This window comes from Lethenteron reissneri, chromosome 56 (genome assembly GCF_015708825.2).
Source record: "Lethenteron reissneri isolate LAM-NWPU_2019-01 chromosome 56, ASM1570882v1, whole genome shotgun sequence".
Lineage (NCBI taxonomy): Eukaryota > Metazoa > Chordata > Hyperoartia > Petromyzontiformes > Petromyzontidae > Lethenteron > Lethenteron reissneri.
This window is the reverse complement of record NC_083834.1, coordinates 1,190,648-1,217,865: the sequence shown is the minus strand read 5'-3', so window position 1 is coordinate 1,217,865 and position 27,218 is coordinate 1,190,648. Positions and strand designations below refer to the sequence as shown.

Genomic DNA, 27,218 nt, shown 5'->3' with positions numbered 1-27,218 from the left:
CCGATTCGGAACAAGACCTACAACAAATCTTGGACGAGGTTGCCACAGAGAGTCAAATATGGGGCTTACGAATTAATAAAAAGAAAACAAAGGTTATGAAGGTCAGCCGAACTACAAGCAAAATAACAATCAAGCTTGGCAGCGAAAAATTGGAACAAGTACACCGATTTAAATACCTTGGTGTAATCATTGACGATCAGTTGAACCATGAAGTCGAAATCAAGAGCAGAATTGAACAAGCAAGGCAAGCATTTATTAAATGGAAAACACTCCTTGCAGACCGCAACTTGAGTACATCACTGAAACTGCGCACACTGAAATGCTACATCTGGTCAATTTTGCTGTACGGAGTAGAGACGTGGACATTGACAACAACAGCAACAAAAAGGCTCGAAGCTTTCGAGATGTGGCTGTATCGAAGAATGCTGAAAATCCCATGGACAGCCAAAACCACCAATACACAAGTTCTGCAAGATATGGGCACTGACAGGCAACTGCTGAAGACCATCATTAGCAGGAAGTGTTACTACCTAGGCCACATTGCCCGAAACGACCACAAATACCAGCTATTAAAGCAAATCCTGGAAGGAAAAATCGAAGGGAAAAAACGACCAGGACGGCCAAAAACGACATGGCTCAGTAACATCAAAACATGGCTACAATTAACAACAGCACAAACTCTACACGCCGTGCTAGACCGGGACCAATATCATCGTGAAGTCGCACACGCCGTTAGGCAGCACTAAAGAAGAAGAAGGAAGAATTACCCGGTAGGGTAAAGGTAGCGCAAAGTATTACCCGGTAAATACGGTGCCTTGTTTACCGCTAGAAGCTCCGTGGCGCAGTCCGTGGCCTCCATTTAATAAGTAAAAACTGTTTTTTAAACACGCTTTTATGAAATGTACTAGTAATGGCAGAACTCCAAAACTCCAGGAAGTGGCCCCGAAGTTTGCCATCATGTAAGGGACCGTGGCCAAATACAGCCAACGTCAGTTGAGCGTGGACAATTAGACCCAAGCCGAAACATAACATATAAAAAAGAATGTTTAAAAATATATCTTTTTTTTATAGAATATAGTATTGTCATCAGTATGACGTAAGTATACCAAGTTTGCAGTCGATACCACATTAGGAAGTGGGTTAAAATTGAGTTATAAGATTTGAGGATACGACAACGACGACGACAACAACGACAACAATGACAACAACGACAAGAACAAGCGTGTAAAATTAGAATCGAGAGTATTCTATATGAAGAATGCGATCAACCTCACAGCATTTACCGTTATAAACCTTGTTCATGTGTAGTAGTACCCCAGTAATTACCCTGTAATCGGGTAATTTGCATGGGGTAAGGGTAAAAGGTAGGGTAAAGGTAGGCTCGTTACTTTTTACCTTTTACCTTACCTGCTAAAGGGTAAAAGGTAGGGTAGAGTGATTGTATTGTGGTAAGGTAAAAGGTAGGGTAAAGGTAGGCTCGTTTTTACCTCTTAACTTTGACCTTACCTTGCCGAGGCCTACACACCGGGTAACGCGATCCCGCTGTAGGCCGCTCGCCGCGGCGGTCTCGCGGTTGGTGCTCGGCAGGCCGCCCCTGGTAAACGCTGCCGTCTCGCGTGCACGCAGTGACCACGACACGGGTACCACGGCCATTTGGTGCGCCGGCGTCATGGTCAAACATTTATTAAAATTATTCGAAGGGCTAAGAACCACGCAGCGGCGGCGGCGGTGGTGGCGGTTGTGGTGGCGGCGGTGGTGGCGGCGGTGGCGGCGGTTGTGGTTGCGGTGGTGGCAGCGGTGGTGGCGGTTGTGGTGGCGGCGGTGGTGGCAGTGGTGGTGGTGGTGGTGGCAGCGGTGGTGGCAGCGGTGGTGGTGGTGGCGCCTCCCAGCGTGGCACGACGAGCGCCCTGCAGCGCCATGACAACCGTAGCAGTCAACTCTGAGAGAGAGAGAGAGGGGGAGTGAGTGAGGGAGAAGTGGGTGGGTGGGTTGGTGAGCGGGTGGGTAAGTGGGTTGGTGAGCGGGTGGGTGAGTGGTTTGCTGAGACCCTAGCACGGCACGGTCTCCACGCACGGCGTTGGGGTCGAGGTGGAGTCGTCACGCTAGGGGTCGGGGTCGAGCTGGAGTCGTCCCGGGAGGGGGACCGGCGGAGGGGACAGCGCCAGGGGGGAGACCGGTGGATGGGGTCGCCCCTCGCCGTGGGGGGCTCCGTCGGGAGAGGCGACGGGGAGCGACGGCGCGGGGAGCGGCGCTGCGAACGGCAGAAGCACAGAGAGTGGGGGGTCAGCATCTGCTTGGCGAGATTCACGCTTCACGTTGAGATTTTGTGTAGCGAGGCGAGGGCCCGAGAGAGCGCCAGAGGAGATTCTCATTGGCGAGAGGGAGGCCGGGGCCTGCCACAATGACCACAGCAATCGCTGACAACAACCAGACAGCAAAGACGCAGAGAGAAGTCAGAGCAGAGACAGACAGATAGAGACCAGAGCAGAGACAGACAAACAGAGATCAGAGCAGAGACAGTCAGAGATCACAGCAGAGACATTCAGAGATCAGAACAGAGACAGACAGACAGAGATCAGAGCAGAGACAGACAGAGACCAGAGTAGAGACAGACAGACAGAGATCAGAGTAGAGACAGACAGATAGAGATCAGAACAGAGAAAGACAGAGATCAGGGTAGAGACAGTCAGAGATCAGAGCAGAGATAGACAGACAGAGATCAGAGCAGAGACAGACAGATAGAGATCAGAGCAGAGACAGACAGAGATCAGAGCAGAGACAGACAGACAGAGATCAGAGCAGAGACAGACAGACAGAGATCAGAGCAGAGACAGACAGATAGAGATCAGAGCAGAGACAGACAGACAGAGATCAGAGTAGAGACAGACAGACAGAGATCAGAGTAGAGACAACCAGATAGAGATCAGAACAGAGACAGACAGAGATCAGAGCAGAGACAGACAGACAGAGATCATAGTAGAGACAGACAGACAGAGATCAGAGCAGAGACAGACAGACAGAGATCAGAGTAGAGACAACCAGATAGAGATCAGATCAGAGACAGACAGACAGAGACCAGAGCAGAGACAGACAGACAGAGATCAGAGCAGAGACAGACAGAGATTAGAGCAGAAATAGACAGACAGAGATCAAAGTAGAGACAGACAGAGATCAGAGCAGAGACAGAGAGACAGAGATCAGAGCAGAGACAGACAGATAGAGATCAGAGCAGAGACAGACAGAGACCAGATCAGCGACAGACAGACAGAGATCAGAGCAGAGACAGACAGACAGAGATCAGAGCAGAGACAGACAGACAGAGATCAGAGTAGAGACAGACAGACAGAGATCAGAGCAGAGCCAGACAGACAGAGATCAGAGCAGAGACAGACAGACAGAGATCAGAGCAGAGACAGACAGACAGAGATCAGAGCAGAGACAGACAGACAGAGATCAGAGCAGAGACAGACAGACAGAGACCAGAGCAGAGACAGACAGACAGAGATCAGAGTAGAGACAGACAGACAGAGATCAGAGCAGAGCCAGACAGACAGAGATCAGAGCAAAGACAGACAGAGATCAGAGCAGAGACAGACAGACAGAGATCAGAGCAGAGACAGACAGATAGAGACCAGAGCAGAGACAGACAAACAGAGATCAGAGCAGAGACAGTCAGAGATCAGAGTAGAGACAGACAGACAGAGATCAGAGTAGAGACAGACAGATAGAGATCAGAACAGAGACAGACAGAGATCAGAGCAGAGACAGACAAATAGAGATCAGAGCAGAGACAGTCAGAGATCAGAGCAGAGACAGACAGATAGAGATCAGAGCAGAGACAGACAGACAGAGATCAGAGCAGAGACAGACAGACAGAGATCAGAGCAAAGACAGACAGACAGAGATCAGAGCAGAGACAGACAGATAGAGATCAGAGCAGAGACAGACAGAGATCAGAGCAGAGACAGACAGATAGAGATCAGAGCAGAGACAGACAGACAGAGATCAGAGCAGAGACAGACAGACAGAGATCAGAGCAAAGACAGACAGACAGAGATCAGAGCAGAGACAGACAGATAGAGATCAGAGCAGAGACAGACAGACAGAGATCAGAGTAGAGACAGACAGACAGAGATCAGAGTAGAGACAGACAGAGATCAGAGCAGAGACAGAGAGACAGAGATCAGAGACAGACAGACAGAGATCAGAGCAGAGACAGACAGAGATCAGAGCAGAGACAGACAGACAGAGATCAGAGCAGAGACAACAGACAGAGACCAGAGCAGAGACAGACAGACAGAGATCAGAGCAGAGACAGACAGATAGAGATCAGAGCAGAGACAGACAGAGATCAGAGCAGAGACAGACAGACAGAGATCAGAGCAGAGACAGACAGACAGAGATCAGAGCAGAGACAGACAGATAGAGATCAGAGCAGAGACAGACAGACAGAGATCAGAGCAGAGACAGACAGATAGAGATCAGAACAGAGACAGACAGACAGAGATCAGAGTAGAGACAGACAGACAGAGATCAGAGCAGAGACAGACAGACAGAGATCAGAGCAGAGACAGACAGATAGAGATCAGAGCAGAGACAGACAGACAGAGATCAGAGCAGAGACAGACAGACAGAGATCAGAGTAGAGACAGACAGACAGAGATCAGAGTAGAGACAACCAGAGAGAGATCAGAACAGAGACAACCAGATAGAGATCAGAACAGAGACAGACAGAGATCAGAGCAGAGACAGACAGACAGAGATCAGAGTAGAGACAACCAGATAGAGATCAGAACAGAGACAGACAGATAGAGATCAGAACAGAGACAGACAGAGATCAGAGCAGAGACAACCAGATAGAGATCAGATCAGAGACAGACAGACAGAGATCAGAGTAGAGACAGACAGAGATCAGAGCAGAGACAGAGAGACAGAGATCAGAGCAGAGACAGACAGATAGAGATCAGAGCAGAGACAGACAGACAGAGATCAGAGTAGAGACAGACAGAGATCAGAGCAGAGACAGAGAGACAGAGACCAGAGCAGAGACAGACAGACAGAGATCAGAGCAGAGACAGACAGACAGACAGAGACCAGAGCAGAGACAGACAGACAGAGATCAGAGCAGAGACAGACAGACAGACAGAGATCAGAGCAGAGACAGGCAGACAGAGACCAGAGCAGAGACAGACAGAGATCAGAGCAGAGACAGACAGACAGAGATCAGAGCAGAGACAGACAGACAGAGATCAGAGCAGAGACAGACAGACAGAAACCAGAGCAGAGACAGACAGACAGAGATCAGAGTAGAGACAGACAGAGATCAGAGCAGAGACAGACAGATAGAGATCAGAGCAGAGACAGACAGAGATCAGAGCAGAGACAGACAGACAGAGATCAGAGCAGAGACAGACAGACAGAGATCAGAGCAGAGACAGACAGACAAATATCAGAGCAGAGACAGACAGACAGAGATCAGAGCAGAGACAGACAGACAGAGATCAGAGCAGAGACAGACAGAGATCAGAGCAGAGACAGCCACGATACTGAAGAAATCTAAATTACTTCACTCACGGACAAAATGTCACTTTAAATACATTTCCGGAAAAAAATGATCTCTGTTACGGCCAAAGTGACCCCCTCTCACCCCCTGTGCCCCCCGCCGCACCCCCCGTTACCTGGCAGGCCCCCCACGAGGGGGATCCTGCACTCTGAGTACACCTCGGGGTCCCGGCTCGAGGCCCAGGCCATCCCGGCCCACCCGGGGTCCGCGATGGGGGGGGGGCCGGAACCCCCGGGACGACGCGGGGGAGCGCGAGGGGGGGCGGCGGGGGGCGACCGCGGCTCAGGAAGGTCCCCTTGGCCGGGGTCCCCTTGGCCGGGGTCCCCTTCGCCGGGGCCCTGGAGCCCGGCCTCGCAGTCCGGGCCGCCCTGGTCCAGCACCAGTCGGGCGGCACCCCCGGGGGAGGCGCCGCCGCCGCTGCTGCTGCCGCGGTGCCAGCGCCGCCGCTCGTGGCTCAGCTCGCACCCCGCACCTCGCAGCGCGCTGGGGGGGGGGGGGGGGGGTGAGACAGGGGCAGGGGGAGAGACAGGGGCAGGGGGAGAGACAGGGGCAGGGTGAGAGACAGGGGCAGGATGAGAGACAGGGGCAGGGTGAGAGACAGGGGCAGGGTGAGAGACAGGGGCAGGGTGAGAGACAGGGGCAGGGGGAGAGACGGGGGCAGAGGGAGAGACAGGGGCAGGGTGAGAGACAGGGGCAGGGGGAGAGACAGGGGCAGGGGAAGGAGAGACAGGGGCAGGGGGAGAGACAGGGGCAGGGTGAGAGACAGGGGCAGGGGGAGAGACAGGGGCAGGGGAAGGAGAGACAGGGGCAGGGGGAGAGACAGGGGCAGGGGGAGAGACATGGGCAGGGGGAGAGACAGGGGCAGGGGGAGAGACAGGGGCAGGGGGAGAGACAGGGGCAGGGGAAGGAGAGACAGGGGCAGGAGGAGAGACAGGGGCAGGGGGAGAGACAGGGGCAGGGTGAGAGACAGTGGCAGGGTTAGAGACAGGGGCAGAGGGAGAGACAGGGGCAGGGGGGAGAGACAGGGGCAGGGGGAGAGACAGGGGCAGGGGGAGAGACAGTGGCAGGGTTAGAGACAGGGGCAGGGGGAGAGACAGGGGCAGGGTTAGAGACAGGGGCAGGGGGAGAGACAGGGGCAGGGTGAGAGACAGGGGCAGGGTTAGAGACAGGGGCAGGGGGAGAGACAGGGGCAGGGTTAGAGACAGGGGCAGGGGGAGAGACAGGGGCAGGGGGAGAGACAGTGGCAGGGGGAGAGACAGGGGCAGGGGGAGAGACAGGGGCAGGGGGAGAGACAGGGGCAGGGTGAGAGACAGGGGCAGTGTGAGAGACGGGGGCAGGGTTAGAGACAGGGGCAGGGGGAGAGACAGGGGCAGGGGGAGAGACAGTGGCAGGGGGAGAGACAGGGGCAGGGAGAGAGACAGGGGCAGGGGGAGAGACAGGGGCAGGTGGGAGAGACAGGGGCAGGGTGAGAGACAGGGGCAGGGTGAGAGACAGGGGCAGGGTGAGAGACAGGGGCAGGGGGAGAGACAGGGGCAGGGGGAGAGACAGGGGCAGGGTGAGAGACAGGGGCAGGGTGAGAGACAGGGGCAGGGTGAGAGACAGGGGCAGGGTGAGAGACAGGGGCAGGGGGAGAGACAGGGGCACGGTGAGAGACAGGGGCAGGGTGAGAGACGGGGGCAGGGGGAAAGACAGGGGCAGGGTGAGAGACAGGGGCAGGGTGAGAGACAGGGGCAGGATGAGAGACAGGGGCAGGGGGAAAGACAGGGGCAGGGGGAGAGACAGGAGCAGGGGGAGAGACAGGGGCAGGGTGAGAGTGGAGAGACGCGGCCAGGAATAGAGACGTCAGCCATTATTCGTGTCTAATGCCGTGCCGTTTTTCTTTGCTTGGCTTGTTTCTCAAAACAGTCACCAAGGTTTCATGTTTCCGCAGCAGCCGTCACTTTCACGTTTAACGACTGCGCGCGTGATCCTACAGTCTGTTAAGGATACTATTGCCTTTACACACGGAGCTGGCGCTATATTTTATTGGGTGGGTCTTCTTTTTCTTATAACCAGAACTGCAGCATTTTTTATTTTCCCAGGTAAGGCCTACTGAGCTATACAGCTCACATTCAGAAGCGACCTGGCCATCAAACGTTATAGCTCAACCAAAGTGGATTATCACCATCATAAGGGAATGTATTAGCAGTAGGCGAATAATCTCTAAACGCGTGAAGTTGATTCTAAACGTGGAGGGGAAAAAACGGAGGACTCGGAGAAAAATCCACGCGACCACGGGGAGAGAGACACTCAAACTCCAAATATACAGCAGCAGGCGTCAGGGTCGGGATCGAACCCACGACCTCCTGTAGACCACGCGAGGTAGTTAACATCTCCTAGCCACCGTGATGATGATGAGAGAGATACACGCAGACTCCAAATATACAGCAGCAGCAGGCGTCAGGGTCGGGATCGAACCCACGACCTGTATACCAGGCGAGGAAGTTAACATCTCCTAGCCACTGTGATGATGATGAAAGAGAGACACGCAAACTCCAAATATACAGCAGCAGGCGTCAGGGTTCGAACGGGGTCGAACTGGTACTCTAGGAGGGGAAACAGGAAGTCACGGGAGGTCACGGGGTCATCGGAAATCGTCAGTAATCTTGGGAACTCGTGAGGGGTCACGCGGGGTCACGGGGGGGGGGGGGGAGTCACCTCCTGTTGGTCATGTTGACCATGAGCGCCAGCGCGGTGAAGAGGAAGACGATGAACGCGGCCAGGCCGATCCAGAAGCCAATCACGATGGAGTCTTGGGCAGGGGGGGGGGGGGGGGCACGAGAGGTCATGGGGTCACACTCCCCCACCTGTGTACTCCATTTCAATCGCCTCTTACTCCCTTCTCATCCCTCTCAGACTTTTACGCCGCTCTCCACCCTCTCTCGACTCCCCCCTCTCTCCATCCTCTCTACACGCTCTAGTCTCTCCAAGCGCCCCCACTCTCCACCCTCCCCCCGCTCTACACTCTCCCCCCCTCTCTCTCTCCCCTCTTGTGCCGCCGATTCACACCTCCGCACTCACAGACATTTTAATTTACGGGGGGGGGGGGGGGTGTGTGGAAGGGGCGGGGGGTGACAGGTTGGGGGGGGGGCTGGGACCCTCTGGGGATCGTGCGAGGGTCGTGGGTCGAGCCCCCCCCTCCCCGCACACTGATTGGGGTCCCGTCCCCGTCTCTACTGTGCTAGTGACCTCCGACCCCGAGTTCTGAGCCGTCAATTCACTCGGGCGGTTGTCACTGTTAGTGTGACCGCCTCCTGACCCCGTACACTCACTTACGCCCGCTCGGGTCCCCTACACACAAGTCGCACCGCCGCAGTGGAGGAATGGCGGGCGCGTCACACAGACGATGGTCAGCGGGCAGATCAGCTCCGCCGTCGAGGACATGGGCCGGCATTCGGTGAATCGGTCACTCTGCCGATGTTCTCGCTTGGACCCGGCGTACTGGTCATCATGGGCGGCCGGCGGGTCACACAGAAGTCTGGCAGCCTGGGACCACTACTGTTGGGTTACAATGGGGCCGGCGCGCTCCAATCACTGCGGCTCTCTGTCTCTGTCTCTCTCTCTGTCTCTCTCTCTCTCTGTCTCTCTCTCTCTCTCTCTGTGTCTCTCGTTGGGTGCGGCCGCACACACCTGTTGCTCCCGCTCCAACGTGGGTGTGAATGGAGGCCTGGGCTCAGGTGAAAGCCTGAGCCCGGCCTAAAGAGAGTTTTCCTAGGGAGAAACGCTAGGTTATTTCTGCGTTTCTCCCTGTGAGTCAGCCTGCTGTAGTTAGTTTTTTATTACTACTGTCGTTTGTGGGTTTGTCTGTGTGTTTGTTTTGTTGGTTTGTCTGCTTGGTTGGTCGGTTCGTGTGTTTGCCTGGTGTTTTTTTACCTGGCCGACCATCGCGTGTGTTTGGCCTGGTTGTTCGTTTGGTGAGTGTCTGGTTGTGTGGTTGTGTGTTTGTGTGTCTGCTTGTGCGTGTGTTTGTTCGTTTGTCTGTCGTTTTGTTTGTGTGTTTGTTCTGTTTGTTCGTTTTTTTCGCTGTCTGCTTGTGGGTTTGGTGGTGCGTGTGTTTGTGTGGTGGTTTGTGCACGTGTGTGTGTGTGGGTCTGTCTGTCTGGCGGTTCGGGTTGGTTGTGTGTCGTGTGTTTGTGTGGTGTTTTATTACTTTGTTATTTTGTTATTTTTATTTTGTTATTTTATTTTTTTTGGCGAATATTTTTGTTGCTGCTGGTGCTGCCATGCGGGCGACGTGGTTCAGCCCAGCAGCATGGAGGCCCTCACCGACGATCACGGCTTCCGCTGTTGCCATCGCCGGGGACAACAGCTGAGGAAGTCGCCACAGCAGTGGCAATGCACACCGGGCTGCCTGCTGTCCGGGTGGTGCAGCGGGAAAATCGTGGCTATGTCGTGTACGTAGCCACGGTGGAGGCGGCGGCACGGGTGGTGGAGAAAGGACTCGCAGTCGGAGGTGAGGGGGGGCAGCTGGTGCAGTGCACCCCGCTCACAGCACCGACGGCGCGGATTACCATCACGGGCGCTCCACCATATATGACTGACGCAGAGCTGATCGGAGAGCTGCAACGCTTCGGCACGGTGGCCTCAAACATCAGCCTGCTGCCTATAAGGACGCGGAACCCTACCATGCGACACATTTTGTCCGGGCAACGGCAGGTGCTCCTCATCCTGAAAGGTGGACGCACCGTGTTGGACGTGGCCATCAAGCGCACCACTGGTGGCCGCGTCCACACGGTGTACCTGGCTACGACCGCACCGCGCTGCTACGGATGTGGCGGCGTGGGGCACGTGAGAAAGAACTGCTCCACCAAGGTGGGGTCGGGTGGAGCCATGACAGAGACGACGCCGACGCTGCAGCCGCAACGGCGGCAGCAGCGGGAGCGTCGTGAGCGGCAGCAGCAGCAGCAGCTGCAGAACCAGCAGCAGCAACAGCCGCAGCAGCAGCGGCAGCGGGTGAGGGAGCACCCCCCGCCACCGCCGCCGCCGCCGCAGGATGTGCAGCAGCAGCCGCCGCATCAACACCGGCAGCAGCAACAGCCGCGGCTGGATGGTGCCGTTTCCGTGCCGGAGCGCGGAGAGCCGGCACCGGAGGAGGAACCCGCTGCCGATGACAGTGGAGCGTCCACCGGCGTCGGAGGGGCGCGGAAGAGGAGGAAGATGGGCCGGCGCGGGAGCGCCCAGCCCATGGGAACAGCCAAACAGCTGGCGACGGTACCCAGCCAGCTGACCGCCCTGCGGAGGGGGGGGGGGGGGCGTGGGTGGCGCGCCCCTGGTGGAGACGACCGAGCCGGGGGCGCGACCTCCGGGCCCAACCTCACCCCCCTCCAATGCAGGGAGAGGAACGACTGACGACCGCCACCGGCGCCGTGGCTGCGCCGGGTGGCGTCGAAGCTCCGGGAAGCACCCCTTCGCCTGTCTCGGGGGAGGGGGAGGAGATGGGAATGGACCCGGGGGGGAGTGGGCTGCCTGCGAGCGGGACTGTGCCCAGCGCGGGCCCGGCCCCAGATGCGGCGGCGGGGATGGAAGAGGAGGCCTGCGCCGACGTGGGAGGTGGCGTTACCCTCACCGACATCGGGGGGTGGCCCGACACCGATGATAACGGCGTGCCGGGGGGTTTCGTGCCGGTGAAGGGCGACCCTCCGCCCACCCCAAGGTGGCACGACGAAGGAGCGAAAGAGGGAATGAGGAGGAAAAAAAGGCCAAAATTGGGCTCGAGCCTGGGGAGGCCCCCATCCCGGGAACGTCGGTGGGCACCGGAGGGTGGGCTCGTGCCGTCCGGAAAGCTGTAGCTGTAGCTAATAGTGATGACTCGGAAGACGATCTGGACAAGGAGGAGTACCCCCAGAAGCTTGGAGGTTGGAGGAATGAGGCTAGGCCGGGGGAGTGCACGCCCAGAGCCCTCCTCTTGTGGTTGAAGGAGATGGAAAGGAAGAAAAAGGGGAATGCGGTGAAGGAGCTGATGAAGGCTTTCCCCGATAAGCGCTCCCTTGCGGATGTGGTAATGGACGTGCACTGGGATCCACACATTTACGGTTTCAGTGCTTGGGAGGCCAACCGGGTGTTGGATTTATTGGCCGAAACGGGGCCGATCCTGCCGGAGGACGAGCAGCCAGACCCAGCCTCGCCCAGCCCGTCGTCGCAAGGGAGCAGGGTGGGCGGCGTCAGCGGCGGCACCCAAAGGGACAGGCGGAAAGGCCGATGAGCTGGCCTCCGATGGCCGAGATGGAATGCTCCCCCGAGTATCTCCTCGGCTTCCTAAAATGGTCGTATGGGAAACGAAACATCCGCGTGCAGGACAGTTTCCCCAACAGGAAGAACTTTATGAGCACAGCTCGGCGTGTGGTCCAGGACCCGAGCACGTTCGGATATAGTCGCCAGGAAATCTTCCGGGTAAAGGCCTTGATGAACAAGGTCCGAAAACAGCCGCCATCCCCCCCCATCACCCCCTTCCCCCCCGAGGCGTTGAAGAGGACACCACTACCGCCGCCGGCTGGGGAGGAGGGTGAGGAGGTGGGAGCGGAAGAGCTACTCTGCTAGGCAAAGGGGTGTGAGAGGCCCGGATGACGAGCACACCGGACACTGGCTGTGAGCGGTGGCGACGTGGTGTGTGATGACGATCAGTGTTTATTGCCAGTAAAGGCAGGTACACTGAATGCTTTGAAAAGCAAAAGCACACCAGACACTGGCTGTGGGGCGGTGGCGATGTGGTGCGGGATGATGTTGCAAAATTATTGTTGCCATAAAGGCAGGTATAACTGAATGAACCGGAATATTCCAGCGCAATTTGCGCTGGTGAAATAAAATTATAAAAAGTCAAAAGTCTCTCTCTCTGTCTCTCTCTCTGTCTCTCTCTCTGTCTCTCTCTCTGTCTCTCTCTGTCTCTCTCTCTCTCTGTCTCTCTCTCTCTCGGCCGCAGTGCTCTTGTCGTGGCCAGCAGCAGACCCCGACATCGGCGTCGAGCTCCTGGAACTCATGGCTGCTGCTGCTGCTGCTGCCGGCATCATCACGGCAGCAAGAGTAGAACAACTGTGGCCCAAGAGGTCGCGTCGAGACCAACGGTGAGCGTCGGGACCCCCCCCCCCCAGCTGAGCCACGTTAATTTGGGGGGGGGGGTGGGGGAGTACCACGTGCTCCTCTCCATGGAGGTGGAGGGGGTACTCACATTTGTTAGCGGAGAGTCCCTCGAAGGAGACATTGTACTCGTACTCGTACTCCTCGTACAGCTCGGCGTGGGGGGAGTTCGGGGACCCCTCCTGGGGCCCTGGGGTCTGCGGCCCCCCCACCGCACTGTCATTGCCGCGCCCCTCCGACATCCCTACCACCACCACAGCAACAACAACAACAGCAGCAACAACAGCTACAGCAGCAACAACATAAACATCAGCAGCAACAACGCAGCCTTGCCTGCCGGAGGAGCTCACTGATGGGACTGTGTCCAGATCTTTCAAGGATTTGTGAGGTCCTCACACTGCGATTCAGTCTGCAGGTTAAACCCAGGATGGATCGTAGGCAGGCCAGCATGAATGTTTTTAACCGGCGCAGAAGTTCCGTTAGTGGGGGGGTCAACATTTCGCATCCAAAGAGAATAAAGGGCATGACTGCAGCCAAGAAGACTGGACAATTCGTGTGGACAGACACACCAGGTAACTTCCACACAGCAGCGTTTTTCAGCCGATGAAAAAATGAAATTCTCACTTGCAACCTTCATCAGCTAGCTGAGACCAGGCCACTGTAGGTTTGGATGGGGTCCTAGATGGACACTCACCACAGGAGTGGAAGAATGGCAGGCGCATCTTACAGATGGCAAGCTGATGGTCAGTGGGCACATCAGCTCCACAGTAGGTGCTGGTGTCAAGGATATGGGCTGTTCCATCACTATATCATCCAGCAGATGTTTTTGCTTGTACCCGGCATGCATTCATGATGTTGTGTGGATGCACCGATGCCGGAACAGCGTATTGGTAATTTCAAGCCCATGGGATGCACAGAAGTCTAGCAGTCTCCTACCGTTGTTGTTGAGCTGATCTGGCCCATGCCTTCCAATCACTCCAGTCCCACTCGGGCATTCAAGTCACCCAAAAGGATGACTCTATCCTGAGGGGCCACTTTAGCTAGCACCTCTGACAGGAGGTCATAGGAGGCATCTGACTCATCGGCCTTGCCTCCATCCATCCACCGATGTTCATCTTCAGTAAACAACCACCACCAATTCTTGCCTCCCGTTGGTGGAGAGGTGAACCCACAGTAGCCTGGGGATAACAGCTTCCCACACCTCCCATGCCCCCTTTTGTCTCAGAGGAAGAGCCACTCTCTGCTGTGTGGAGGACTGTCTATCTCTCATGGTGACTGGACCAAGAGCCAGTCCACCGGACCTCCTGAATGCCAGAGATCCAGGCGGTTCTGGTCCAGCTTCCGACAGAGAAGTGACAGCCTCTCCTCGTCAGTGAGCATTTGAACATTTCACGTGGTCACTCGCAGTGGCTTTTTACCATTTCTGGAGGAACCCCGAGGGTGGCGGTTCAGCTTCGCGGATCCGCCAGATGGGGTTTGGCCAGGAGACCGTTGATAGACGCCTATTTAACATGCAGTTTTGTGATCATTTTAAATGAAAATAATGGGGCAATCAGCCCCTCACACTCGCCCAGAGCCCCAGTTAGCCGCAATGGGGGCTAAAATGCCATGAAGGGAAAGAGTCGATTGGGTTCAGCCATGACAACATTTCATAGAGGTGGGGGTTGTTTTTGGTGGACCACACAATGACAAAGATTCCGCGTATAGCCTTGAACAGACTGTTGGGGCAAGTTATGTTATCGAGCAAACACCTATGAAGGCTGGCACGGCACAGAAGGGGGTTTGTGGCGAACACGACGCCCGGCCACCTTTGTCTCCATAGTGGTGATGTTTGCACACCGCACCGGGTACCCATTAGAGGCTCAGTCGACCTAGAGGAGGCCCAGGACCGGGTCAGATAATCGTAACCGGTGTTGGCCACGAGCGGGAATGGAACTCGGGTCGCCGGGTTCGTAGCGCGGCGCGTTAAACGCTACACCCACACAGACAGACACACCAATATACGCACAAACACCCACCCAGACACACAAACACCCACCCAGACACACACCAACATACGCACAAACACCCACACATACAGACACACCAACATACGCACAAACACCCACACATACAGACACACCAACATATGCACAAACACCCACACATAGAGACACGCCAACATACGCACAAACACCCACCCAGACAGACACACCAACATACGCACAAACACCCACACATACAGACACACCAACATACGCACAAACACCCACACATACAGACACACCAACATACGCACAAACACCCACACATACAGACACACCAACATACGCACAAACACCCACACATACAGACACACCAACATACGCACAAACACCCACACAGACAGACACACCAACATACGCACAAACACCCACACAGACAGACACACCAACATATACAAAAACACCCACACATACAGACACACCAACATCCGCACAAACACTCACACATACAGACACACCAACATATGCACAAACACCCACACATACAGACACACCAACATACGCACAAACACCCACACAGACAGACACACCAACATACGCACAAACACCCACACAGACAGACACACCAACATACGCACAAACACCCACACATACAGACACGCCAACATACGCACAAACACTCACACACACAAGTGCACCCCTTAATAACCGCACCAACTCCCTACCCCCGCCTCGCTGCTCCCACGCAGCCCCCTCGCCCCCCTGCCAGACCCCTGCCCCGTGTCCCGCGACGTCCCGGCCTTCATCGGCGTTCACTAACAGCACTTACTCCCAACAGCCTGTACAGGGCTACACGCGGGGGGGGGGGGGCATTTGCCCGTATCATGCACACAAGAGGTTGTGGGGCGAGGGAGAGACGTGGGACAAGGATTGAGAGAGATGCAGGAGGGAGATCTGGCAGGGAGATACAGGAGGGAGCAGGAGGAGGGGGAGGAAGAGGAGGGGGAGTAGGAGTGGGGGAGGAGGCGATGTCTCCGTGGCTGGACGCGCGCGATACGAACCGTGAGCGATCACGGTGCCGGGCGCGTGCACAACAACAACAAGAATCATTTACATTTATTTGTGAAGCGCCTTCCACGAACGTCTCAAGGCGCCTCATACAAATAAGCAAATGCCAAGAGAGAAGCAAGAGCTACATAGACTAAACGGACTGAAGATGTGTTTTTTAAAGAAGATACTTAAATGTGTCCACATTATCGGATAAACGAATTTCCAACGGGAGGGAATTCCACAACCGAGGCGCAGACGCAGCGAGTGGTCGCTCACCCCCCGGGATTGAGAAACGCAGAGAAGGGCGGAGCCTGCAGATCTTCACGGCCTTGAGGGGATGAATGGATGAATTAACTCATATTGTGGTGGTGCCAGCCCATGCAAGGCTTTAAAAAACTAGTCGAAGGCTCTTAAACTCTACTCGTGTCAAGACCGGTAGCCAGTTTAATGAGAAAAGCAAAGAACAATTGCCACGTAATGGGGTTCGGGTTAGCACCCTAGCGGCCGCATTCTAAACAATTTGTCGTCTACCAAGGAGCTTGTTTGAAGCAGCAACCAGCGAGGCATTGCAGTCATCGATTAGCGAGGGAACGAGTGAATGGACCGGCCTCTCAGAATCAGCCAGCGTAATGGTGTTGTGCAGTCAAGCAATGTTTGGGAGGTGGAAAAAACGAGATTTTCACGACCTTATTAACTTGAGCTTCGAAGGAAAGGGAACGCATCAAATATCACCCCAAGATTAATAACCTCACGCTCCCAGTTTTTCCAACTGTTGGGGAGAGGCGACTGAGAGGACTTCGGTCCTATTTCCATTTAGCCGGAGAAAATTGTTCTGTATCCATGATTTTACAGCCGTTGAAGACGATGAAAGCAAAGACATTGCCGACGTAGCATCTGGTGCTAGCTGGAGGTGGATGTCCGTGTCGTCTGCAGTGGTAGCGCAGCCCGAGAAATTGCAGCAATCCTCCAAATTGGGCCATGTTAAATGCTAAACAGAATGGGACCAAGCACCGATACTTGAGGAACCCCAGACGACACAGAGCATGACCGAAGACTTAACGCCGCCCATACAGACACACTGCTTGCGGTTTTGCAGGTAAGACGGAACGACTCCAGAGCAAAACCTGTTACCAGCCCATAATATTTTCAAGTCGTTCAATTAAAATGTCACGGCCGATTGTATCGAAAGCTGCGGTCTAGAAGAACCAGAGCACTCGTCGTCCCGTGCTCTGCAGCGATTAACAGATCATTTACCATCCTGATCAGAGCCACCTCCGTGCCGTGTTGTGCTCTAAACCCCGATTGAAATCGGTCGAGCAATTCATTTAAAGACAGATGCTGCCAGAGACGATTTGCCACAGCACGCGCAAGGGCCTTGGAAATGAAAGGAAGATTGGAAATATGCCGGTAATTAATGAAGCACCGCGGATCTAGGCCAGGCGTAATAAGCAGATGAGTGACAGCGACCACCTTGACGGCGGAAGGAACAATCACCTCGTTAAGAGACCTATTGAATAGATCCCATGCAAATGGTTCCAATGGGGCAAAGCTTTCTTCCACGTACGAAAGGGGTCCAGTGGACAACGGCACGGAGGGGCGGGGGGGGGGGAATTCGCGATCAGGGCAGAAAGCTCAGTGGAAGGAATGACACGGAGCAGAGCGAGAGCTGTACCATGGAAACGAGGCTGGAAATGCGGAGCAAAAGTTAGCTGGAGATGAACGCATCTAGGAGCGAACGGCAGTTACTTTATCAGTGAAATGATTTGCCAAACATTGACACCCGTCAGTGTGTCTTGAGTAGTTAATTGGTGGTGGCATGAAGAGTCCCGGTTTTATTTTTATTTTGGCTGCAAAAAACCGCCAGCGAGACATTCTGATGTCTAAGGGCCCAAAAGCGCCGCGTGGCTGATATTACCGGGACATAAGAGGAGCCATGGCACCGAGAACATCAGAGAGTCGATTATGTTCACACAGCAGCACAGCCTCATCCACAGGGAGTAGACTGATACAACGGAGAGAGATAAAGGATCAGTAAGTGAATTGGGACGATGGGATTTCAAATTAAAAAAAAGGAGATCCGACTACACGAGCGAGCAGCGCGAAATAAGGACGTGTCGAAGACACTGTCCACGACAAGCGGACACTGTCCACGTCAAGCGGACACTGTCCACGTCAAGCGGACAGTGTCCACGTCAAGCGGACAGTGTCCACGTCAAGCGGACAGTGTCCACGTCAAGCGGACAGTGTCCACGTCAAGCGGACAGTGTTCACGTCAAGCGGACACTGTCCACGTCAAGCGGACAGTGTCCACGTCAAGCGGACAGTGTCCACGTCAAGCGGACAGTGTCCACGTCAAGCGGACACTGTCCACGTCAAGCGGACAGTGTCCACGTCAAGCGGACAGTGTCCACGTCAAGCGGACAGTGTCCACGTCAAGCGGACAGTGTCCACGTCAAGCGGACACTGTCCACGTCAAGCGGACACTGTCCACGTCAAGCGGACACTGTCCACGTCAAGCGGACAGTGTCCACGTCAAGCGGACACTGTCCACGTCAAGCGGACAGTGTCCACGTCAAGCGGACAGTGTCCACGTCAAGCGGACACTGTCCACGTCAAGCGGACACTGTCCACGTCAAGCAGACACTGTCCACGTCAAGCGGACAGTGTCCACGTCAAGCGGACACTGTCCACGTCAAGCGGACACTGTCCACGTCAAGCGGACAGTGTCCACGTCAAGCGGACAGTGTCCACGTCAAGCGGACACTGTCCACGTCAAGCGGACACTGTCCACGTCAAGCGGACACTGTCCACGTCAAGCAGACACTGTCCACGTCAAGCGGACAGTGTCCACGTCAAGCGGACACTGTCCACGTCAAGCGGACAGTGTCCACGTCAAGCGGACACTGTCCACGTCAAGCGGACAGTGTCCACGTCAAGCGGACACTGTCCACGTCAAGCGGACAGTGTCCACGTCAAGCGGACAGTGTCCACGTCAAGCGGACACTGTCCACGTCAAGCGGACAGTGTCCACGTCAAGCGGACACTGTCCACGTCAAGCGGACAGTGTCCACGTCAAGCGGACAGTGTCCACGTCAAGCGGACAGTGTCCACGTCAAGCGGACACTGTCCACGTCAAGCGGACACTGTCCACGTCAAGCGGACACTGTCCACGTCAAGCGGACAGTGTCCACGTCAAGCGGACAGTGTCCACGTCAAGCGGACAGTGTCCACGTCAAGCGGACACTGTCCACGTCAAGCGGACACTGTCCACGTCAAGCGGACAGTGTCCACGTCAAGCGGACACTGTCCACGTCAAGCGGACAGTGTCCACGTCAAGCGGACACTGTCCACGTCAAGCGGACAGTGTCCACGTCTAGCGGACAGTGTCCACGTCAAGCGGACAGTGTCCACGTCAAGCGGACAGTGTCCACGTCAAGCAGACACTGTCCACGTCAAGCGGACAGTGTCCACGTCAAGCGGACAGTGTCCACGTCAAGCGGACAGTGTCCACGTCAAGCGGACACTGTCCACGTCAAGCGGACACTGTCCACGTCAAGCGGACAGTGTCCACGTCAAGCGGACAGTGTCCACGTCAAGCGGACAGTGTCCACGTCAAGCGGACAGTGTCCACGTCAAGCGGACAGTGTCCACGTCAAGCGGACAGTGTCCACGTCAAGCGGACAGTGTCCACGGCAAGCGGACACTGTCTACGACAAGCGGACATGAAGACAAAGATCTCCCATGTAGCCCATACCTCAGATTCGCACAGTTGGCTACGTACGATGCGAAAGAAGCTCCATATATATCGACTGTTGCGGGGGGGGGGGGGGGGTGTTAGCGAGCCTCTATGAAGGCCGGCACGGTACACGAGGGTTTGGGTGGCCAGCGCCGATCCCGACCACCTTTGCCTCCCCAATGCTGATGTTTAATACACCCCGCAGCATGTACCCCTTTGAGGCTGAGCCAATCTGGAGGAGGCCTAGGACGGGTTCGGATAACCGCCACTGATGTTGGTCGTGATCGGGAATGAAACTTGGATGGCCGGGTTCACTCACTCACCCAGACACACACAAAACGAAGACAAAGATCCCCCATATAGCATGCACAGACTGTTGGGGCAAGTGCTGAATGCCAGCACGGCACACGAGGGGTGGGTGGCCAGTACCACGCCCGTCCACCTTTGTCTCCCTAGTGGCGACCTTTACACACCGCACCAGGTACTCATTTGAGGCTGAGTCGACCTAGGGGGGACCCAGGACCGGTTCAGATAATCGTCACTGGTGTTGGCCACAAGCGGGAATTGAACTCGGGCCGCCGGATTTGTAGCGCAGCGTAGCGCTAACCGCTCCCCTCAGACTCACACTCACACCCATACACTCACACACACTCACACCCATACACTCACACCCATACACTCACACCCATACACTCAGACACACTCACACACACACTCACACCCATACACTCACACACACACTCACACCCATACACTCACACACACTCACACCCATACACTCACACCCATACACTCACACACACACACTCACACCGATACACTCACACACACACTCACACACACTCACACCCATACACTCACACCCATACACTCACACCCATACACTCACACACACTCACACACACACTCACACCCATACACTCACACACACACTCACACCCATACACTCTCACACACACTCACACCCATACACTCACACCCATACACTCACACACCCATACACTCAGACACACTCACACCCATACACTCACACACACACTCACACCCATACACTCAGTCACACACTCACACCCATACACTCAGTCACACACACACTCACATCCATACACTCAGACACACCCTCACACCCACACTCAGACACACACTCACACACTAAGACACACACTCACACCCATACACTCAGACACACACTCACACACACTCACACCTATACACTCACACACACACACACACTCAGACACACTCACACGCACACACTCAGACACACACACTCAGATACACACTCACACGCACACACTCATACACAGACTCACACCCATACACTCAGACACACACCCACGCACTCAGACACACACTCACCCCCACACACTCAGACACACACTCACTCACACACCCATACACTCAGACACCCACTCACACCCACACACTCAGACACACACTCACACACACACTCACACCCATACACTCAGACACACACTCACACATACACTTACACCCACACTTACACCCACACAGTCAGACACACACTCACACCCACACACTCAGACACACACTCACACCCACACACTCAGACACACACACACACACTCAGACATACACTCACACGCACACACTCAGACACACACACTCAGACACTCACACACTCATACACAGACTCACACCCATACACTCAGACACACACCCACGCACTCAGACACACACTCACCCCCACACACTCAGACACACACTCACACCCACACACTCAGACACACACTCACACCCACACACTCAGACACACACTCACACCCACACACTCAGACACACACTCACACCCACACACTCAGTCATACACCCACCACACTCAGACACACACTCACACCCACCACACTCAGACACACACTCACACCCATACACTCAGACACACACTCACACCCATACACTCAGACACACACTCACACACACACTTACACCCACACAGTCAGACACACACTCACACCCACACACTCTGACACACACTCACACCCACACTCACACACACACACACTCAGACACACACTCAGACACACACACTCAGACACTCACACTCACACCCATTCACTCAGACACACACCCACGCACTCAGACACACACTCACCCCCACACACTCAGACACACACTCACACCCACACACTCAGTCATACACCCATACACTCAGACACACACTCACACCCACCACACTCAGACACACACTCACACCCATACACTCAGACACACACTCACACCCATACACTCAGACACACACTCACACACACACTTACACCCACACAGTCAGACACACACTCAGACACACACTCACACCCACACTCAGACACACACACTCAGACACACACACTCAGACACTCATACACAGACTCACACCCATACACTCAGACACACACCCACGCACTCAGACACACACTAACCCCCACACACTCAGACACACACTAACCCCCACACACTCAGACACACACTCACCCCCACACACTCAGACACACACTCACCCCCACACACTCAGACACACACTCACACACACACACTCAGACACACACTCAGACACACACACTCAGACACTCACACACTCATACACAGACTCACACCCATACACTCAGACTCACACCCATACACTCAGACTCACACCCATACATTCAGACACACCCCCACGCACTCAGACACACACTCACACCCACACACTCAGACACACACTCACCCCCACACACTCAGACACACACTCACACACACACACTCAGACACACACTCAGACACACACACTCAGACACTCACACACTCATACACAGACTCACACCCATACACTCAGACACACACTCACCCCCACACACTCAGACACACACTCACACCCACACACTCAGTCATACACCCATACACTGAGACACACACTCACACCCACCACACTCAGACACACACTCACACCCATACACTCAGACACACACTCACACCCATACACTCAGACACACACTCACACCCATACACTCAGACACACACTCACACACACACTTACACCCACACAGTCAGACACACACTCAGACACACACTCACACCCACACTCAGACACACACTCACACACACACTTACACCCACACTTACACCCACACAGTCAGACACACACTCACACCCACACACTCAGACACACACTCACACACACACACTCAGACACACACACTCAGACACTCATACACAGACTCACACCCATACACTCAGACACACACCCACGCACTCAGACACACACTAACCCCCACACACTCAGACACACACTCACCCCCACACACTCAGACACACACTCACCCCCACACACTCAGACACACACTCACACACACACACTCAGACACACACTCAGACACACACACTCAGACACTCACACACTCATACACAGACTCACACCCATACACTCAGACTCACACCCATACATTCAGACACACCCCCACGCACTCAGACACACACTCACACCCACACACTCAGACACACACTCACCCCCACACACTCAGACACACACTCACACACACACACTCAGACACACACTCAGACACACACACTCAGACACTCACACACTCATACACAGACTCACACCCATACACTCAGACACACACTCACCCCCACACACTCAGACACACACTCACACCCACACACTCAGTCATACACCCATACACTGAGACACACACTCACACCCACCACACTCAGACACACACTCACACCCATACACTCAGACACACACTCACACCCACACACTCAGACACACACTCACACGCAATACCAATACTCGGCATTCGCCACTAAGTGACGGTGACGTCACCACGGTGCCTGTGCCAGGCCAGGTCCACTTTGAGGCCACATGCGTCGAAGGCTCGCTGACAGCAGGTGTCGGGACAGACCCAGCAGGTGCCAGTGGTTGGCTGACTAAGATTACCGGGAGATGCACACCAGCCGTACCCCCTCATGTACCAACTTGCTCCATTGTATCTGCCCGGTGCTCAGCTCGTTGTTGTGAGCGTTGCTCCTCTGCCCTCCATTGTTTCTGGAGGGCGACTGCCTGCAACCGCCCAGTAGTAGCGTCCTTCACGAGCCTCCTCCACTGAGGCCGATCTTGACACCGCTGATACAGGTCTTCGGCAAGTCCATTCAGCTCCATATCCGCTCCTACCGCATCAGTTAATCTCTTCTCCAGCCCGTGTCGTGCCCTTTTAGCCCCCTCTGTGCGACCAACAGAAGCTGCTTGGGAATGCGGTGGCTGGGCATGCGGGCTACATGGCATTGCCAACGTAGCCTTGCCTTGAAGAAGGAGCTCACCGATGGGAATGTGTCCAGATCTTTCAAGGATTTGTGCTCCTCACAATCCAGCCTGGTTAAAGCCAGGATGGATCACAGACATGCCAGTCTGAATGTTTCTAAGCGGCGCAGATGTTCCATTACAGAGGTCCACGTTTCACAAGCATAGAGAAGACCGGACACTTCGTGCGGAGCGACAGACCAGGTAGCTTCCACACAGCGTTGCGCAACCGATGAAAAGATAATGAGACCCTCTGCTGTCAAACCGGAGCTGATCATCAGCACACCCGTACACACACACACCCTCACACCCACGCACACACACTCAGGCCCATACACACACACCCAATCACACCCACACACACTAACACCCATACAAACTCATACACACAATCACACCCACAGACACTCACACCCACACGCACTCACACCACACCGTCAACTCATGTAAGCCGACCACGGCTGAAAGTGATGTAAACTCTCACGATGTACTAGACGCGCGAGAGAGCTGAATGTGGCACACAGGCAGCGTCATTACAATGATCATTATGTATCCGGTATATCAATCAATATTATTTTATCAATTACTGACTTCCTCAAGAAACTCTTTGAGCACGGGCGCTCCAAGCCTCGCGCGAATCCCATCATCACCACCATCACCACCTGCGAACCGAGTACTTCGCCCCCTTCGGCAGACCCCAGAACCCTGGGGATTCGGGATAAGGGGGTACCCCCCCCCTCTCTCCCAGCCTCCCACCCCCCCAGCGGTGCCTCTCACCTCCGAGTGCTCGCCCCGGGGCGCCGCGTTCACTCGCCCCCCCTGCAGCCCCTCCCCCTTCCCCCAGCCGGGACCCCTGCAGCAGGAGATGGACCCCCCCCCGCCACCACCAGGGGCTGGGTCCCCTCGATGGAGCCCCCCCCCCTCCCGCCCACTGCCCTGTAGAGGACCCCGGTGCTGAGAGGCGCCGATGTCGCTGCTGCCACCCCGTGAATCCGGCACCCACGCGCCACGAGGCGATTTTATGAACGGGGCACGAGGGGGGCGGGGCGAGGAGCAGGGGGGGGCGCAGGGGGGCGGGGCGGGGGGGTGCAGGGGGGGGGCGAGGGGAGGAGCAGGGGGGGGCGAGGCCCCCCCCGCCCGCGTGGCTGTTATCTCGGGGCGGCGTCGCTGATTGTCGTGTTGTATTTATCTCTCCCGTGGCATTTCAAGAGCGCCGGGGAAAGACATTTTTAGGGGGGGGGGGGGGGGGTGCGGCATCGTTTGGTGTGGGGGGAGGGCCGGGGGCGTCGTGAGGTGACGGACAGCAGAGTCCACGTGGGACACACACACAGACACAGACACACACACAGACACACACACACACAGGCACATACACACACACACAGACACACACAGGCACACACACAGGCACACACACACACACACAGGCACATACACACACAGGCACACACACTCACACTCGCACGTCGTCCATAATAAAGTGGTGGTGGTGTGTTAACCACGCATTTATATAAACGCGATCCAACCCAACGACCTTCGTTGTGAATATTGGGCGCGATATCCTACCACGTGTTCAACTCGTAATAGCATCGCCCCACAGTCTCCACGGCGTCGTGGATCAGCCAGCAGCGGGCATTCGGTTCAACACGAGCAAAAACTCCGGGCCGGTTTCGACATTCACCGTCTCATCAACAGCAGCAGCAGAGCCAGGCTCGCCTGAGCAAATGGCGGCGACGTGCCACGTGTCGACAGGCAAGGGCCCTCCTCCTCCTCAATCTCGCCGTCTCTCGAAGACGCGGGTCCCAGTTCGACACAAAACCTCCACCACACGGGGCGGAACGATCACTCCCGTGGGCGTGGGGGACACCACAGAAATAGTCGAGCGGTCGAATCGTCCCCCCCCTCCTCCTCCTCCCCCCTCCTCCTCCCTCCTCCTCCTGAACACAGGTGGGCGGGGGGGGTCAGCGTGCTCCTCGTCATGAGGCCGAGTGCCACTCCACTGCTGGATGGAGCCCCATTGTCCACAGGCCACTGGCGTGGCGCTCACGGCGCCAGGCTGTCGGACCGCACTCCGCCACCGCCGGCTGTCTTGTTGTTGTTTGTGTCGTTGTTGTGTTGTTGTTGCTGTGTTGTTGTTGTGGTGGTGGTGGTTTTGGCGGTGGTGTTTACGATCCACGTCTCCCCCTCTGTATCTCTCTAGCGTGGAGGCGACTCGCGATAATGGAATGGAGCTGCTGATAATTCATCTCGGGCGGAAGCAATTAAGGGAGCGGATTCCCCCTCCCCCTCTGGGGATTCCCCCAGGAGATGAGGGGGGCGGGGCGGGTGGGGTGGGGTGAGCTAATTAGGATCCATATCTCAGGAGGTCGCCTCTCACCACTCCCCAGCGCCCCGCACTTTCACGCCTCCCAGTTGCCGCCCCGAGCCAGCCTGCTGCCGCTGCTGCTCGTGGAGAGTGGGGTGGGGGTGGGGGGAGCGTGGGGTGGGGGGTGGGTTGGGGTGGGGGGGTCCTGGCCATTAGGGAGGCGTTAATTGGAGAGCGAAGCGAGCGAGCCGCAGGTCTCGTGACCCCCCCCGCCCGCCGCCTCCACCCCGGGCCGACGGGCCGACGGGAAATGAATTTGCGGGCCACGCGCCACGCGGCCTCGGCCATTTAATAATGGAGCGATTAACGTTCCCTAACGAGACAATCACCCACGCCGACCCCCCCCCTCCCCCCCGTGGCTCGAGCCGTCTTGGCGCCGTGATGGATGGGGAGGCTTTCCGCGCCGCACGTGTCGATCGCTCGGCTTGGGGCTGCGAGGTAGCAAGCACAGCAATGGACCACCGTAGCATCCGTCTGTGCGGATCTCGGAGCGTCACCCCCCTCCCCACTCCTCACCGCTGCCGTGAGGAGCCTTTGAGCCTCGCGCGCGCGACTCTGAATTCGAACCCTGCCCCGAACCCGGGACGAAGTCCCCCGTGGGGGCTGGTGAGAGACCGTGTGACGTGGCGGCTCACTGAATACCATCACGGGCAGCGAGTGACGCGATCTCCATATGAATTATGCACAATGAGAATATTCATATCGGCCGTGCGCGATTACATGAATAAGGCATCATGTTTGTGGTGTGTGTATAATGTTAGAGTGCGGTTACTACATCCCGTACATATGCAGGGCTCCGCGAGACCACGAAATCACGTAACAAACGCCGTTCGCCACTTCGTGGTAGTGTCACCACGGTGCTTGTACCAGGCTATGTACCCCAAGAGGCTATCAATTGAGCACACTGCCCAGGTATGTTCCATTGGGGAAGAGGGGGGAGGGAGTCCCCGTTTCGCAAGCATAGAGAAGGGACGGCGTGGCCGCGGCAGATTCATATGGAGCGACATACCAGGAAGCTTCCACACAGAAGCGTTACGCAGCCGATGAAACGATAATGTCGCTCGACTGATTCGGAGCGAGACCTCTGCTATCAAACCGGAGCTGGTCATAAACACACTGCCCAGGTATGGAAACGTTTCCACTCTCTCCACAGC

At 55.9% G+C, this 27,218-nt stretch overlaps 1 protein-coding gene across 1 annotated transcript; it reads right to left on the bottom strand.

Annotated features, from left to right (window-relative positions):
* Positions 1–231: 231 nt before the first annotated feature.
* On the bottom strand, positions 232–24,598 carry LOC133357116 (basic proline-rich protein-like). The gene is made up of 6 exons (XM_061574907.1): positions 24,477–24,598; positions 12,765–12,917; positions 8,261–8,354; positions 5,679–6,046; positions 2,074–2,251; positions 232–1,939 (listed from the first exon to the last, which is right to left on the bottom strand). The coding sequence occupies exons 2-5, from the start codon at positions 12,913–12,915 to the stop codon at positions 2,103–2,105; spliced, it is 762 nt and encodes a 253-aa protein (XP_061430891.1). The 5' UTR covers positions 12,916–12,917; positions 24,477–24,598; the 3' UTR covers positions 232–1,939; positions 2,074–2,102.
* Between the last annotated feature and the right edge of the window lie 2,620 nt (positions 24,599–27,218).

Bases quoted from the DNA above. Each gene is read 5' to 3' on its own strand.
- LOC133357116 (XM_061574907.1), bottom strand. From the start codon at position 12,915: ATGTCGGAGGGGCGCGGCAATGACAGTGCGGTGGGGGGGCCGCAGACC. The intron at 8,355-12,764 runs GTGAGTACCCCC...CCCCTGCCCAAG, and splicing joins GGGACTCTCCGCTAACAAAT to ACTCCATCGTGATTGGCTTC. The intron at 6,047-8,260 runs GTGACTCCCCCC...CCCCCCCCCCAG, and splicing joins GTCAACATGACCAACAGGAG to CGCGCTGCGAGGTGCGGGGT.